Below are 17772 nucleotides of genomic sequence, written 5' to 3'. Positions count from 1 at the left end.
CTTCCCCACTAAAGGGGTCCAGAGGAGCTGCCTGGAAATGGAAGAGGAGGTGAATATATAGATATGTATTTTTTTATTAACTTGTCATTGATATACAATCTTACAAAGGCTTTTACAGCATTCACCCATATTATCAAGTCTGCTCCCATACCCCATTGCAGTTTACTGTCCATCAGCATAGTGAGATGCTTTAGAGTCACTACTTCTCTTCTCTGTGCTATACTGTCTTCCCCGTGACCATGTATACCAATCATAATGCCCCTCAATCCCCTTCTCTCTCCCTCCCCACCCACCCTCCCACACCCCTCCCCTTTGGTAACCAGTAGTCTCTTCTTGGAGTCTGTGAGTCTCATGCTGTTTTGTTCCTTCAGTTTTGCTTTGTTGTTATACTCCACAAATGAGGGAAATCACTTGGTACTTGTCTTTTTCTGCCTGGATTATTTCACTGAGCTTAATACCCTCTAACTCCATCCATGTTGTTGCAAATGGTAGGATTTGTTTTCTTCTTGTGGATGAATAATATTCCATTGTGTATATGTACCACATCTTTTTTATCCATTCATCTACTGATGGACACTTAGGTTGCTTCCATATCTTGGCTATTGTAAATAGTGCAGCAATAAACATAGTCTTTTTGAATCTGAGATCTTGTTTTGTTCGGAATTCCTAGGAGTGGAATTACTGCATCAAATGCTATTTCTATTTTTAGTTTTTTGAGGAACCTCCATATTGCTTTCCACAATGGTTGAACTAATTTACATTCCCGCCAGCAGTGTAGGAGGGTTCCCCTTTCTCCAATCCTTGCCAGCATTTGTTGTTCCTTGTCTTTTGATGTTGGCCATCCTAACTAGTGTGAGGTGATATCTCATTGTGGTTTTGATTTACATTTCCTTTCCTGATAATTAGCAATGTGGAGCATTTTCTCGTGTGCCTGTTGGCCATCTGAATTTCATCTTTGGAGAAGTATCTGTTCAGGTCCTCTGCCCATTTTTTAATCGGGTTATTTGCATTTTGGGTGTTGAGGTGTCTGAGCTCTTCATATATTTTGAATGTTAACCCCTTATCAGGTATGTCCTTTATGAATATATTCTCTCATACTGTAGGATGCTTTTTGTTCTGCTGATGGTGTCCTTTGCTGTACAGAAGCTTTTTAGTTTGATGTAGTCCCATTTGTTCATTTTTGCTTTTGTTTCCCTTGCCCAAGAAGATGTGTTCAGGAAAAAGTTGTTCATGTTTATATTCAAGAGGTTTTTGTCTATGTTCGGCTAGAATTTATCTTACATTTTGTTCTAAGAGTTTTATGGTTTCATGACTTACATTCAGGTTTTTAATCCATTCGAGTTTACCTTTGTGTATGGAGTTAGACAGTAATCCAGTTTCATTCTCTTGCATGTAGGTGTCCCGTTTTGCCAATACCAGTTGTTGAAGGGGATGTCATTTTCCCATTGTATATCCATGGCTTCTTTATCTAGATATTTTTGTTAGAAAATCATACATATTATTTATTAAGTGGTGATTTCTGCCAGCACTTTGCTACATGTTTAAAAGCATGAGTGCATTTAATCTTTGCTTTTTTTTTAATGGGTGGTGTTTTTATTATTATCTAATAGTGCCAATTGCCACACAATAAATAATCCATGTCTTTCTGATTTTGGAGTATGAGTTCTTAATTAGTTTTCTAATGGTGGTTGGACTGACTTTGGTGCCTTTTTTATCTATTGTTTTTGTGGATACAGCCTCCAAATGAATTTTGGGGTTACAGCATGCTAGATTTTGTCTTCTGGGACTTCAGTGGTCAGCTGTATTCAACCTTAACCATCTCACAGAAAGAGACTTCCTTTAGTGTTTAATAGTCCTGACGTAAACGGAATACTTGAAAATCCTCTTCTTATTCTCTGTCAGTAATGAAGGTTTTGCATTGAATTTACTTGTTTGTCTTAAACCCTCACCTTGTTGTTCTGGCCCTCCAGGTCTTGTTCTACTGGGGACCCTTGGATGTGTCTGGTGACTGATTTGGGTGTCACAACTGGGGAGGTGATGTAACTGGCATGTAGTGGCTACAGGGATGCTGTTAAACATCACAAGACAATCCCCCCTTCCAGGATTATCTGGTCCAAATTTTCAGGTGATGCTAAAGTTGAGAAATGCTGCCCAGCCCAGTCTCAACTGCAGTGTGGCATGGAGTTGAGTTGTTGTTCCTCAGAAAATTTCCCTGAGCACTTCTGTGTCTTGTGTCTGATTGTCCTTGAGTCTGCCTTTCAGCAGCATGTCTCAGTCATCATTCTGCTGCAGGGACATCACATGATGCATTGTGGTGCCCACTTGAGAGTTAATGTCACATGGGCCACATTCAAGTATATTTCAGTCTAATGGGTGTTCCACCAATAAGATGCCTGCCTCTATTGTGATCTTTCTTCAGTTTATTTGTAAAATGATTTCAGTATAATAAATAAAGATTTCACTTTAGTTCATTAACTCTCAACATGTAAATTAACATGAAGAATCTCAGAGGCATTCAAGGAGTTTGAGGTCAAGCTAAGAGCGAGAAGAATTTTCTATAGTAGGAAAGATTTAGGATTTAGTTTGAAGCCCTCTCCCCCCTGCCTGCCCAGCTCCACCTCTGACCTTTATCCTGTCAGCCTCCATTTCCTCATTCTCACTTTCTTCACATTTCATTTTAAGAGCTAAATGAAAGAATGTGTATGGAAAGCTTTTTGAGATTTTAAGGTACTGTACTTCTGTCAGGGCTTGTTATTTAAGTTGTACTCTCATGGGCTGCTCTCCCCTTAGAGTAATTATTCCTGTATCAGTTCCCAGTCAGATATTTTGAGTGCCTTTGCTAAAAAAGATGTATGGATTATTTCTATCTTCCAGGATAGAAATATCTACATTATAAATATATGCATACTTTCCTCAGTGAAGTGAGGTTTGCTAAATACTCCGTGATTTTGCACACTAGTTTAGGGCAGACAGTATCTAAGTTCAGCCAAAGACAAGCCTTGTAATGATAGCCTGCAAACGCAACTGTAACTGGGGAGACTTGAGAATTTAAACTGACATTCGTGGTATCAGCTGTGGTTCCAACGGTGAGTTGGACACACGCAGTGCACTCTTTCAGAGCTCCACTTCCTGGCTTGTGCTCGCCAGCCCCAGACCACACAGCAGGCAGGGCAGGCCAGACAGCTCTTAGGAGATGGGGACCGCCAGAGGCAGAGCCGCTCCAGGCCAGCTCACATCAACAAGTTCTATTATTTGAACGTTTGTTGAACTATTTAGGCAAATAAGGAAAAATGTGGTGGTTTGCCATTTGTCAAATGTCACATTCCCCTTCACTTGAGGGACGTGCTGAGTGCAGATGAGACAGTAAATATGTCTTCTGGGTCTAAGCCTTGTCACTGCATCCCTGAAACAATCCCAAGATCTTGGATCCGAGTTACCAGCTGGGTGATGAACCACAGTTGGGTAATGCAGGACTTTATGTCCTGCAACATGGCAGAGTGAAGAATTTTTTCCAGAAAAGAGCCCTTGCTGTATTGGGGCATCCCGTGGTCATCTTCTGTGTGGGTTAAATTCACCAGGACCCAGCCGTGCCACAAGAACACTGATTTTAAACAAGCGTGTGACCTGTACACCCTTGTTCTTTAAGACAGTGGCGTTACTCAGGCGGATGGTGGGCGTGGCAGGAGGAGGCTTGGGAGTCTGAGCCCGATCCTGCTGACTCTTTTTTGCTGGGGGAGTTAGGTGTGGCCTTAAGCCCTTGACAGCTTGCCTGCAGAGCCCTGTATTGGGCCTTAAAAAATGTGTCAGCTCCTTGAAGTTAAATCTGAATAGGTAAATCAACTAAAAAATAAAAATCCGTGTCTCTTAATGTACTCTAGAGAGAGCATTCTCTGAGCGATGTGGATCAACAGAAATTGTTTCTTATCATCTACAGAAAAAAGTGCTGACTGACACCTTAACTTTACAGTTAATGAGATCTTTGGGGGAAGTTTTAATCTTTCCGAGTTTCCAGAAGCTATATAAAATGTCTGCTCCTGCCTCCCCCAAACTTCAGTGACTGTGTTATCTGTCTTTGTCACTTCCATTTCTTCTGTAAACATACAACTGAACCTGTAACGAGGTATTTTTGAATCAGTAATTAAACCATTGAATTTGAATGGCAACACATATTTAATTGAGGGTGAATATTTCTAACTCAAAAGGATATCCTGAAATTGTGCATGTGTTTGCATTACCTGTGAAGCTTTTCCAACCTGGATGCCAACTTGAGTATCAGACAGGCAGATGGTAACAGAAATTATAGGGATTATCTTTGTTACTGAATACTCTGATTCTTTGTTCTAAGAGGAAAGAGGTGTGTCATAAAATATTGTTCTACCTTTTCCTTTTCCTTCCTTCAAGTACCCTTTTAAATAGATGTGTTTTTTGACTGTGGGTTCATTAGCATTTCTCACGGGGACTGTCTTTGGGGCAGTGCCACTTGCTAAATTGTTCTGATGCTTTAGGAAAAGGAAAACCATGGTAACCAGATGTAGGGTATGATTATTTACCTCTGACCTGGCAAAGTGTTGGGTTTAACAAAAGAAGCTTAATAGAAATGTTCAAATTGACCCTTCTCATCACTTGGGCTGCTTAGAGCTCAATCAATCTCTTATTATTATCAGAGTTATTCCAGCAAAGGCAGCAATGATAGTATTTTTTATAATCATTCCTTGAGCCAAATGTAATTTGCAATTTGGAGTATTGTATTATGAAACAATAATGCATTAAAATGAACAGTGCAAGAGTTAGGGGTGTAGTGGTGAAGAAAGGACCCAGGGAGTGGTTGGGGAAAAGCACTCTTGAAATCGGTTTAAGTGGACAAGGCTGATCTCAAATGCCAAATTAAGCATTTAGAAAAATCAGAATTAGGTGTTCTTTTTCCTATACTTAGGTGTGTGTGTGTTTATATTTTTTATTTTATACATAGTAATATGTATATTATTTTATTATAAAGTCAATGTAGTTAGAGGAGAAACAAAAAATATCCTTTGCATAGTATTTGCATGTTTGGCTTTACAGAGTTAGTGTGGTTTGATTGATTTTGTGGGTGTCTTGAAAACATTAAGGTATATAAAACCTTATAAAATCTTGTATGGGATAGTAATTACTAATCTACTTTTTTTTACAAAGAGGGAATATATTTGCGGAAAATATGTCATTTGATCTTATGAACTAGCTGTTGCTTGGGAAGCTTGAACATCATAAATAAGATGCACTCCCACTCATTCTTTGGTCATTTTACTCGAATAGCTCTAACTATACATTATAAATATTATTTAAGAGTTATTTAGGTATTTATCTTGAATTTATCTTGTGTTTTGAAGGATTGCCGTTTGCGTGTTGTTCTTTCTTAAGTCTGTTTATCTGGATCCCCACAGGTTTTTGTTTATTTTGTGTGTGTATGATTTGGTTTGGGTTTTAAGCTCTTCAGAGTTTACAGTGATTCTCATGAAGTCAAACTTGACAATGTGCTGGGTTCTGTTTCTCAGTTGTTGTTTTAACATCTCCTTCTCTGACTCCTGACCTGTTAGGTTACTAGGCATAGTGGTGCATCCTAGATAACATGGGCTACGGTGGGGAGGAGGGGGGAAAGTGCTTTTAGATAGACCTATAATGGGACTCCTGACAAGGATATGTTGTCCATTAAGGTGCACTGGACGTCTAAAGGCTCCTCCAGCTTGATTAAGTAGAAGCTTTTTTTTTTTTTTTTAGTCATTTATTTTTTCCTGTATGCCAAGCAACTCAAATTTCATTTGTTAAATCTAATCAGACTAATACTGATGAAAACTGTACACAATCAAATAATGGCTCTCAAGTTTGTGAATTTTTGTTTAAAGAGAAACCCTGCTAAACTCCACCAACTTAAAACTGCATCCCATTTTACAAAAGTGCTATCAGGTTGTCATGATAAGTCTTTTCTAAGTCTCCCTTCTCATCATTGTTGATTACCAAGATTTTTTTTTTTGGTCTAAACAGGAGCTTTCTGCTTTTCCTAATCAGCCATCTCTTCCCTGATTCATCGAGCATTGCCACAATCTACTGCTGAGCCAATCAGTACGCTATCATGCTAGTGATTTCTTAAAATGTCACTAAAATATGTAAGATCCTGTATAGGAAGGACATACTAGAAGTGACTTTTTTTTTTTCTTTTTCTCATTTATAAAATGGAGGCTGAGACACAAAAAAATAGAGCCAGAAATCATGAGCTAATCATTACTAAAGATAATGCAAGCAGCTAATTGTTGCCATTTTGCCCTCTGATTGGGTTCCAGTAGTTTGGCATGCTTCGGGTGTTGCCTGGCAATATTTGCACATGTCAGTACAGACATTTTCAGCTTTGGAGTGTCACTGCATTAGGAGTACCGGCAGTGTCCTAGGAATGGGTTTGTGGGCAGTTTGAATGGTCCCTTCCAGTGGTCAGGACCAGTTCTTGACCTTGCGTCCGGATTCCTGGCCTTCGCAGACACGTTTCCACTCAGAAACAGTGTCCCTTGGACTTCCTTGCTGCAGGCAGGGCAAGATATCTCTCATTTATTTCTACAAGGATCTTTTAACAAGCTGCTCTTGGTATGGAAACACAAAGACAGACTGTCTTTGGTCCTGACGCTTTGAGGTGGCTGGGTGTGCTGAAAAGGCGGGGGTCAGAATTCTGGCTTTGCTACTACTTTCTGGCTCTCAGACCTGTTAAGTAATGAAATCCCTCTGAGGTTCCCTAAGCAGGAGGATGTTGATACCTACCTCACATGCTGGTTGTGGGAATCAGCGAGATAAAGCACAGAATAAGAATTCAACAAATTTTAGCTAAGCGTAACTACATAATCAAAACATCTTCAACAGGTGCTCAACTATTTGCCTCACTTAGGATTTATACATAATGAACTTGATAGGTCTGGAAATTTCATTTTCTCTAGAGTATCGAAGTTCAGACCCACTAAGGTATCTTGCCCTGACTGTGACATGACCTGAACTCAGTCCCTAGTTTGCAGGGTGACATTGGGCAGCTCCACGTACCTCACGGGGCTCAATTTCTTTGCCAAATACAGACATTTTTCAAGATGACTAATCTGTAGACTTTGATTTTCAGATATATGTGCACATATATCTTGAATGCGTGTGGACAAGAGTGCCACAGAACAATCTACAAAGCTATAAGGCTAGGTTTTGTTTTTTGTTTTCTCCAGCTAAACTTTAGAGCAGTTACCTTTTAAGGCTTTAGGGCAAAAATAAGTTTATAACTCTGTTAGAGGCCGGAGTGGTGAGAGGAGGGATGTCAATTCTTACACCAAGAATGTGGGAAAACATGGTTCCAGAATCAACTGAAAAAGATTTTGTAGAGAAAGTTGGAACAAAACCTTTTGGGAAAAGTAAGACTCAAAACCCTGCAGAGGAATGATGTTAAGAGCTCATGATTTTGCTCTGGACAGTGTGTGCAGAGAACTGGATTGGGGTACAGGAATGACACAGTCCATTCTCTGTACAGGATCTTGAACCTGGCTTATTAGGCAGATTGTATCTCTCAAGGATTTTTAGAACAAATGGCAGCATTAACAAAGAAAGGTTCGCATAATGGTTGCATAAACAAGTGTGTACACCAGAAACAACCGGAAGGTTTCAGAAAGAGGTAAGTTCCTGGCGAAAGGAAGTGATTTAATCACATATTGGTGAAAATATGTAGAAATGAGGGGCACACTACAGGCAGGGCACTGAGTTAGATGACTCTGTTCACCGCCCAGGGCAGGCGTTAGATGTTGGGAGAGGACGGATGGTTTCTCGTAGCTGACACCAAATGAGTATTTGAGCCTTTTTCACACTCTTTCCCGGCCATGCAGTATCACTGAACACACATTTCTTACGGTAAATAGTAAGGCAAGTATTGTAGAGAAGCCCTCCTTCAACATAAAGACCTTGGTAATTAGCAGTGAAAAACCAGGTTTCTAGGTAACATGTCATTGAAGCTTTTTTTTTTTACAGAAAATACTATTTTAAAATTATTCTTCAAAGTTTACAAGATAATTGGTTCTGAATATTATGTTAATATATTTTTAAATATGGCAGCATATTTTTAATGTTTTCAAATATGGTCTTAGAAAAAGCCCTTTCATTACAAACCAATTATATTTTTATTTTATTTATAGCAGGATGCTCTGTGTGTATTATCATTCAGTGTAATTTTTTCTAACGATCTCTAATTTTAGTAGCAGTATAAAATACAGTAACATATTTCAATCCTATTTATATTGCAGAGAGAATTCAGCTAATTTACTAAAAACCAAAATGATGCTTTAATAACATGAAACTACCAGCAGTTAATTTTTTTTTTAATTTAGAATGGACTGATAAATTATGGTATATTTGCAAAATTATACAGCAGTCAAAAATGAATGCATTCTAGCTACATTCAACAACATGAGTCTTACAAATATAATTGTGAGTGATTAAAGCAAGTCCTTACAACATGATAGCATTTTCATAAAGCTCAAAAACAAGGAAAACTAAATAACAGTTTTAGGGTACATGATTATATGATAAATGATTTTTTTTACTATTATTATTATTTTTTATTAAGGTATGATTGATATACACTCTTATGAAGGTTTCACATGAAAAAACAATGTGGTTACTACATTTACCCATATTATCAAGTCCCCACCCACACCCCAATGCAGTCGCTGTCCATTAGTGCAGCAAGTTGCCAGAGATCCACTATGTCCCTTCTCTGTGATACACTGTTCTCCCCATGATCCCCCACACCATGTGTACTAAACATAATACCCGTCAATCCCCTTCTCCCTCCCTCCCCACCCGCCCTCCCCGACCCTTCCCCTTTGGTAACCACTAGTTCATTCTTGGAGTCTTGGAGTCTGCTGCCATTTTGTTCCTTCAGTTTTGCTTCATTGTTATACTCCACAAATGAGGGAAATCATTTGGCATTTGTCTTTCTCTGCCTGGCTTATTTCACTGAGCATAATGTCCTCCAGCTCCATCCATGTTGTTGCAAATGGTAGGATTTGCTTCTTATGGCTGAGTAGTATTCCATTGTGTATATGTACCACATCTTCTTTATCCATTCATCTACAGATGGACACTTAGGTTGCTTCCATATCTTGGCTATTGTAAAAAGTGCTGCAATGAACATAGGGGTTCATATGTCTTTTTGAATCTGAGAAGTTGTATTCTTTGGGTATATTCCAAGAAGTGGATTCCCAGATCAAATGGTATTTCTATTTTTAGTTTTTTGAGGAACCCTCCATATTGCTTTCCACAATGGTTGAACTAGCTTACATTCCCACCAGCAGTGTAGGAGGGTTCCCCCTTTCTCAGCATCCTCGCCAACATTTGTTGTTCTTAGTCTTTTTGATGCTGGCCATCCTTACTGTTATGAGGTGATATCTCACTGTGGTTTTAATTTGCATTTCCCTGATGATTAGAGATGTGGAGCATCTTTTCATGTGTCTGTTGGCCATCTGAATTTCTTCTTTGGAGAGCCGTCTCTTCATATCCTCTGCCCATTTGTTAATCAGGTTATTTCTTTTTTGGGTGTTGAGGTGTGTAAGTTCTTTACATATTTTGGATGTTAACCCCTTGTTGTATATGTCATTTACAAATATATTCTCCCATACTGTAGGATGACTTTTTGTTTTGTTGATGATGTCCTTTGCCATACAGAAACTTTTTAGTTTGATGTAGTCCCATGAGTTCATTTTTGCTTTTGTTTCCCTTGCTCAAGGAGATGGGTTCAGGAAGAAGTTGCTCATGCTTATATTCAGGAGATGTTTGCCTATGTTGTCTTCTAAGAGTTTTATGGTTTCATGACTTACATTCAAGTCTTTAATCCATTTTGAGTTTACTTTTGTGTATGGGGTTAAACAATAATCCAGTTTCATTCTCTTGCATGTAACTGTCCAGTTTTGCCAACACCAGCTGTTGAAGAGGCTGTCATTTCCCCATTGTATGTCTGTGGCTCCTTTATCATATATTAATTGACCATATATGGTTAGGTTTATATCAGGGCTCTCTAGTATGTTCCATTGGTCTATGGGTCTGTTCTTGTGCCAAATTGTCTTGATTACTGTGGCTTTGTAGTAGAGCTTGAAGTTAGGGAGCAAGATCCCCCCTACTTTATTCTTCCTTCTCAGGATGGCTTTGGCTATTCACGGTCTTTGGTGGTTCCATATAAATTTTTGAACTATTTGTTCCAGTTCGTTGAAGAATGCTATTGGTAATTTGATAGGAATTGCATTGAATCTATAGATTGCTTTAGGCAGGATGGCCATTTTGGCAATATTAATTCTTCCTCTCCATGAGCACAGGATGTGTTTCCATTTATTGGTATCTTCTTTAATTTCTCTCATGAGTGTCTTGTAGTTTTCAGAGTATAGGTCTTTCACTTCCTTGGTTAGGTTTATTCCTAGGTATTTTATTCTTTTTGATGCCATTGTGAATGGAATTGTTTTCCTGATTTCTCTCTCTGCTAGTTCATTGTTAGTGTCTAGGAATGCCATAGATTTCTGTGTATTGATTTTGTATCCTCAGCAGTTAATTTTTAATGACAGTTCTTTCTATATAAAACAGTAGGATTTTATTGTAGCCCTTTGTTATTATTGGTTTGTTTGCTTTTTGCTTTCTCCATTCATAGCAAGGGTATGTTTTGCCCACCATTCCTCCCTGTAATAATATATATGGCAGATCTGGCAGACAACAATGATCTCATTTGTAATGCGTCAGTAAAACCCATTTAGCAGATTAGTTTGAGATTACTTTCGGTGAGTGAAAGCATTGCTGTATTCTTTATGAAGAAAGCCATCTGTTTAAGAAATGTTATAATCAATTCTGCTCTGATAAGACAGGGCACATCCACCTGTCTCTCTGCAAAGGCATCTTCAGTGGCTTGGGGGGATTTTTCAGTGCTCCTTCTGTCTCCATGTGGCAGTACTGCTAGAGCAATTCTTTACTATCAACTTTTCTCAAGCTCTCTATTTCTCTTTTTGTCTTTTTTTAAAAAAATCATTCTATCATGTTAATATGTTTCAAGATATGATCAGCAAATTCTTCTGAAGTGGGTAGGGTACATGAACACTTTCTATTCCAGCATCATATCCATTGAGGGGTAGAGTTTTCTCATTGAATATGTGTGGAATTTAATTAGAAAGCAGTTAATGAAAATTATTCTCTGCTGAGAATGGGCTTGCTTCTTGGACATTCTATTAGTACAATATTTTTTCAGCTCTGTTATTCTTTGGAAATTCATCTGCAACTTTAAAAAAAGATAATAAAATGATGTCTTTCAAGTTTTTAAGCATCTTGCAATTAAATGATTGTCTTCATAGGTTGGTTACTGATTTCAGCTGTGAAATGGACTTTGCAAGTACACATGTAGCTGAAATGTTTCAATGACTTTCCTTTTCAAGAAGAATTAAGCAACTGTAAATTAAGAAGAACACTAGACTGTGTGACAATGAATGTGAAGGTGGTGGTAACTACTGTCTTTTTCTTTTTCTGTAATGTTTGGATACTTTTTTCACTTACAGTCTTTATTTCATTCTGTCAAAAAATTACAGCTAAGGGATCCATTTTTACCCCAATTGTAAAGTCATATGCTGTGCTTTTTATAGTATACCTTAAAGAAATCACATAATTTATTAACTAAAGCAGACATTAGGGGAAATGTCCAAATGCTGTTCTATAAATGTTTTATCTAGTGTTTCTTTATTTTTTCATATTATTCCTGAATATATAATTTAAAAAAGGAATGCTAACAATGACAGTTTGATAATAAGTTTACAAATAATAAAATAGTCTATTCTGATGATTGGGGGGGACAACCTAGGGAATGAATATTTTGATCTGAAATACAAAGAGAAAAAAATGCATTTCTTAAATATGAGTCAAAATTCACCCTTTTTCTTTATAATCATGTATACTTAAGATAAAAAGCTGAAAGTTGATAAACCAAAATATAGAACTGAAACTTTTTTCACAAAGTAAGACCAAGACCATTAAAAAAAATAAGATTTAACATAGGTAATTAAACTCTGTGTTTGGTTTTGGGGCTGAAAACATCTATAAATTGTTTTAAAACATGGGAAAGTCATGCAGCCTCAATTTCCCCCCAAATTATTGACTCTCAGGGTAGGTGTACATGATCTTCTTGTAAGTTTAAACTCTGCCTTTTGGTACTGAGAGATACAATACCTTGTTTCCTTGCATAGTGTTTCTCAATGTGGCAATAGAGTTGAATGTATGTGATCTAGAACATGAACCAGCACAACACCTCTAAAAGCAAAACAAAACAGGTCAATATGGCAACCTTATATGATTTTGGAGGGTATTTATGAACTGAAAAACTAAATATTTAAATGATTCAGCTTTAGGAATACCTATTATTAGTAAACATCATGTGTTAAACTTTGAAGTTAAACTTTTCTTGAAGTTAGAATTTAATACGTTGTGTATTTCCAAATGCCGCAACATTGCAGAATTTTCAGGATGGCAATTCACGTGGGCTTTAAATACTGTCTACATGCTGGCAACACTCAAATTAATTTGTCCAGCCCTGTCCTCTCTCCTGAACCCCTTGTAAATGCTCAATAAATTTTTGTCAAATGAATGAGCTTTGTTTTTACATGCTGGCCCCTACTGAGACTTATCAGTTGGTCTGTGTTTTCTCTGTTATTTATTTATTCATTCTGTAAAGATAATCATTATGTTTAACTCTTTTGGCATTAATGGCATACTGATGAAAATAAAAAGAAACTTTTTAATGTTTTGTATTTTTTCATTTTAAAAGCATACTTTATCCCTTGTGAGAAGGTCTAGACTTAAGTTCTTAGGGACTTTTTTCTCTCTTGTTTTCTACTCTTGCAATTGTAATGAAATTCCAATTTCTGTAACAGTAAAATTTAAGAATAGACTTGCTTTATAGAATTTAATGTTACAGGCAGTGTTGAGTACTAACTAATAATATACACAATTTCTAAAGGAATAGTGGTGGTAGTATTCTAACTTTTCTCTATTTTAACATTTTAAGAATGCCTTCCCTTCCTTATTTATAGACCCCTTTGCAAACATAGTGTTACTTTAGTTAACATATGAGATATTCCCATGTACATTTCATATATAGAGCAGTATTTGAAATCACACTTATATTAATAAAAGACCTATGCTACCAACCAGCCAATAATTAAAATACTTGTTTCTCTCTTGCATCAACGTCAAACTACCCTTTTACTCTTTTCTTGTTCAATATGATTATCACCATAAGATTCTACTTTGTTCCCAGGAAGAAATATTCAATATCCTTTATATACTTATGAATCAGACAGTTGAGGGACTGTCAGTGAGAGATTTCCTTTTTGAAGCACCCAGTGACCAAATCGCTAAGATGAAAATGATAGGAGATGATGTAGCACATGAATTCCAGGCAACATTGTCTTTTTATAGGGAAAAATAACAGAGCTGGAAAAAGAATTGTTACCAAGTCTGAGATCTGAAGTATGTTGGATGCCAGAAGGGAATAATGTTTGTGTTTTCTTAGACAGCCTGGAGTTCATCGCCCATGTGGAAGTTCATGTGGACTGTTCTTGAATCATGCGTCTGTTCCTCGTGTTAGCTTTTGATCAGATATAGATTTCCAAGTCAAAGATGTCACATTTGGTAATTGCTTTTTGTTGGATTTAGGAAGAGTATTTGATGAGAATGCCTTAAACTTTCAGTTGGATAAGCTCAAGAGTATTATAGTGGTGTGAATTATCCTTTGTACTTTAAGCCTTGGAAACATGGCCTCGTGTGTCAGTTTTAAAACTATGATGAATGTTTCCAATAAACCCAACTGGGAAAATAAAGAATGGCTGTTTATGGAGAGATCATTAAGTAGATGATTGTGGACAGTCATTCCTCAGTCCTAGAGGAACCCCCGGGAATGCCGATTCTTGGCCTCCAGTGTTTGAAGCCTTCGACTCTAAGTCCTGTATACATTTATTGTTCAATAAGGATGAACTTCAAGGTTTTTGTTGTTGTTTATATTAGTTTTGGGGAAAAAAAAAAGGTAGGTACTGGTGCCATTTCCATAAAGGTTTTCTCAATAAAGTTCTAATTAAGAATGAATAAAATAATTGGATTTAAATATTAATTCTTGGCCAAAGTCATGAACTGCAGGGGACATTTTGGCCCTCAATTTTGAAGAAGCCCACATTTCATTGACTACATACATTGTTAGCAAAAAAGAATGAAAACTCGTTGTGTATATATTGACAAGTAGAATTTTTTGTTATCAACAGGTTTGGCAAACATCGAAAAGATGACAAGATTGAGAAAATGGGTAAAATAAAAATGCAGGACTCCCTTACATCAGAAGAGGAGAGAATACGCATGAAACAGGAGCAGGAGAGGTAGATTTAAGTTGCTTGATTAAACCTCATTCAATAGAGGTTCTTTTTTCTTTCTTTTCTTTCTTTTTCTTTTTTAATATAAAGAATTTGCACTCAATTGATTTCTAGTTTTTCTGTGTCATCCAAATACTGATGTTTGTGGGATGAATACAATCTAAATATGAAAAGAAAAACTTTATATTTATTTGAGGCATTAAAGTAAATTGTAACGGTTTCAGTTAGGATCTTTGCATAGGAGGTAGTGGGCCCCATTAGATGAATAAATAAATAAGCATTAATGCTGAATTTATGATAAAACCACAGAGAAATATTTAAAATTCTGTCTCATTCCTCTATGAATATGCAGTGTAATAATCGCATGAGAAATATTCATGGAACTAAAACTATTTGAATTTGTATATCTCATTTAAAATATTTTGATTCACATTTATTTCTTTTTTCTCCTTCTATTTCCCAATTATGTTTTGTGACATTTTCCACTTACTTTTTATTCCATCTCATCCAGAAAGATTGCTATTGTTGAATCATCCCATGTTGAGAACCCAAAGACCAATGAAATGAACAAAAAGTGACTTTGAGCAGACAGTTGAAAACTATTTTTATAAGTGATTAGAATATTTCTCATTATATTTCCTAGGAGATGAGAAAGCCATCTCACACATTTGTTATTAGGGTATACAGGCTCATAGTGAACCACTCTGTGTCATGACGTTCCACTTTCAGAGCAGCCACAGGAAAAGATACTATGCCTATTTTATTTCTAATATGTGGTGCATAAAGGAGTTTCTGGTGCCTTGAAATTTATAAAGCTAAATATTGTCCATAGCTAGAATTACAGCCCAGCATCTTTAAGACCAGGTCCAGCATTCTTACCATAGTTCTAGAGTCAGAGCACTTTCAGTCTTATACTTAACAATGAATGAAAGAAATAAAAAAGTATCTTAGCACAGTTTTGAAGTGACTAATGTTTGGATATTTCTCCATTTGTTTCTCACACCACTGAAGCTTTTTTCCTAGAATAGATGCTCTGATTCTCTGTAGCTTTTCAGAGAAAAGTGGGAAAAATACAGACTTTTAATTTATGTTGCAAGTCTTGGTTTATTTTTCTGGTTGTTCTCCCATTTTTACTTTTTAAAAATCACTCCCTCTCTCTTGCTTTCTAGGGCTCTCTCTTCTTCTCACCAATTTTGGGATCCCAACTTTATTAACACACTCACTATTTTTTGGTCAGGGTACACAGTGTCCCTTAGTGTGTGTGATGTGGCATTTAATTGCTCAGTAGCATAAACTTCTAAAAGACTTTCTTGTCCCTAGCAGAAGAGTATATACCAGATAAATGTATGGACTCAGATTTATCCACAGGCAGATATGTGATTTAGTTAGAGAGCAATCTGAGCAATAGAAAAAACATTATACTTCTCCCCTGCCTTGATGTCAGCCAAAGGGGATAGCTTCATTAATCCTGGGCCATTTTTCATATACTAAATATTCCTTTTTTGCAGCTTGAGGTGACTGCTGTGTTTCAATGCAAATTCTATCAGCATTTTCCATAGTCACATTTTCACAGCCAAACAATGATTTTTACATAATGGCTTCACTTGTATTATTAATTTGCCTAAGGCACAGTTCACTTCTCAGTTTTATTTTTAATCTCCATCTCTGTACCTCTAATGACGCAATCCTTCTGGGAACTATGTTGGTCATAATGAATTTACAACATACAGGAGGCCTAGAATAAAAATCTTTGAGGGTCAAGGAACAAGTGAATGGTCCATTAAAAAATCAATTAGCTTCATAATTTAAGAAAACTATTATAATTTGACTTTGTATTTCAGTAACAATTTTTACAAGTATGTTTTATTTAAACCCGTGGATCTTGTAATTGAGCAAGTGCATACATGAGATTTATGGAATTGCATAAACAGGGCTTGTGCAGCATTTGTTATTTTGTGTGTCCTTTCTGCTCTGTCTGTTGGCATTGGCGATGCTATTTTTTGAGAATGGAAACTACAACTTCTTTGGTAAGAAGTTGGTTGAAAGAATAGATTTAAAATAAATACACCACACCATCAGAACAAAAAGGCATTCTACAGTATGGAAGAATGTATTCATAAATGACTCTTCTGATAAAGGGTTAACATCCAAAATATATAAAGAGCACACATGCCTCAACACCCAAAAGACAAATAACCCGATTAAAAAATGGGTGGAGGACCTGAACAGACACGTCTCCAAAGAAGAAATACAAGTGACCAACAGGCACATGAAAAGATGCTCCACATTGCTAATTATCAGGGAAATGCAAATCAAAATCACAATGAGTTATCACCTCACCCCAGTGAGAATGGCCAACATCCAAAAGACAAGATATAATAAATGCTGGTGAGGTTGTGGAGAAATGGGAACACTCCTACACTGTTAGTGGGAATGTCAGTTGGTGCAGCCACTGTGGAAAGCGTATGGAATTTCCTCAAAAATACTACAAAAAGAAGTACCATTTGGCCCAGTAATTCTACTCCTAGGAATTTACCCAAAGAAAACAAAGTCCCTGGTTCTAAAAGACATATGCATCCCTATGTTTATCGCTGCATTATTTGCAAAAGCCAAGATATGGAAGCCACATAAGTGTCCATCAACAGATGAATGGATAAAGAAGATGTGGTACATATACACAATGGATATTATTCAGCCATAAAAAGAAAAGAAATCCTGCCATTTTCAACAGCATGGATGGATCTAGAGGGTATTATGCTCAGTGAAATGAGCCAGGTGGAGAGAGACAAATATCAAATGATTTCACTAATTTGTGGAGTATGAAAACAAAGCAAAACAAAAGGAACAAAACAGCAGCAGACTCACAGACACTGAGAAGGGACTGGTGGTTACCAAGCGGGAGGGGTTGGAGTAAGTGGGGGGGGGTGAGGGGGATAAAGGGGCAAAATAATTCACAATCACAACGTAAGTTGGTCACGGGAATGGTAGTACAGCATGGAGAATATAGTCAATGATTTTGTAACATCTTAGTACACTGATAGATAGTAACCACACTAATTTGGTGAGGACTTAATAATATGGGTAACTGCTAAACCACTGTGTTATATATTTGAAACCAACATAAGACTGTGTATCAATGAGAGTTTAATAAAATAAATAAATAATAAATGAATGCACCACTGCTTATATCTCACCACAGCCTTTACTTCTCTGCTGAATAGGAATGAAGCATCTCCTGTAACATTATTTACCAATGTAGTTATTTGAGTTCCAAAATTTATTTTGGCTGTTTACATATGAAATTAGAAAACTTGACATCCCTTAGTTATTAGTTATGATATACCCATGT

The 17772-nt window shown here is 36.9% G+C and overlaps 1 protein-coding gene across 25 annotated transcripts in view; it reads left to right on the top strand.

Moving 5' to 3' along the window:
* The window catches only part of PARD3 (par-3 family cell polarity regulator), an 815317-nt gene that overhangs the window by 633632 nt on the left and 163913 nt on the right, over positions 1 to 17772 (top strand). For 22 of the 25 annotated variants that reach the window (XM_057498381.1, XM_057498383.1, XM_057498380.1 and 19 more), the window contains one exon: positions 14319 to 14429. The exons of the other annotated variants lie outside the window; for them this stretch is intronic. In XM_057498381.1, the coding sequence (XP_057354364.1) occupies positions 14319 to 14429 (111 nt within the window). The remainder of the gene's footprint in view (positions 1 to 14318; positions 14430 to 17772) is intronic. 25 annotated transcript variants of the gene reach the window in all.

The sequence above is a fragment of the Manis pentadactyla genome, chromosome 3 (genome assembly GCF_030020395.1).
Source record: "Manis pentadactyla isolate mManPen7 chromosome 3, mManPen7.hap1, whole genome shotgun sequence".
In the NCBI taxonomy this organism is placed as follows: domain Eukaryota; kingdom Metazoa; phylum Chordata; class Mammalia; order Pholidota; family Manidae; genus Manis; species Manis pentadactyla.
The sequence above is the reverse complement of the archived record's forward strand: the minus strand, read 5'-3'. Positions and strand labels throughout refer to the sequence as shown.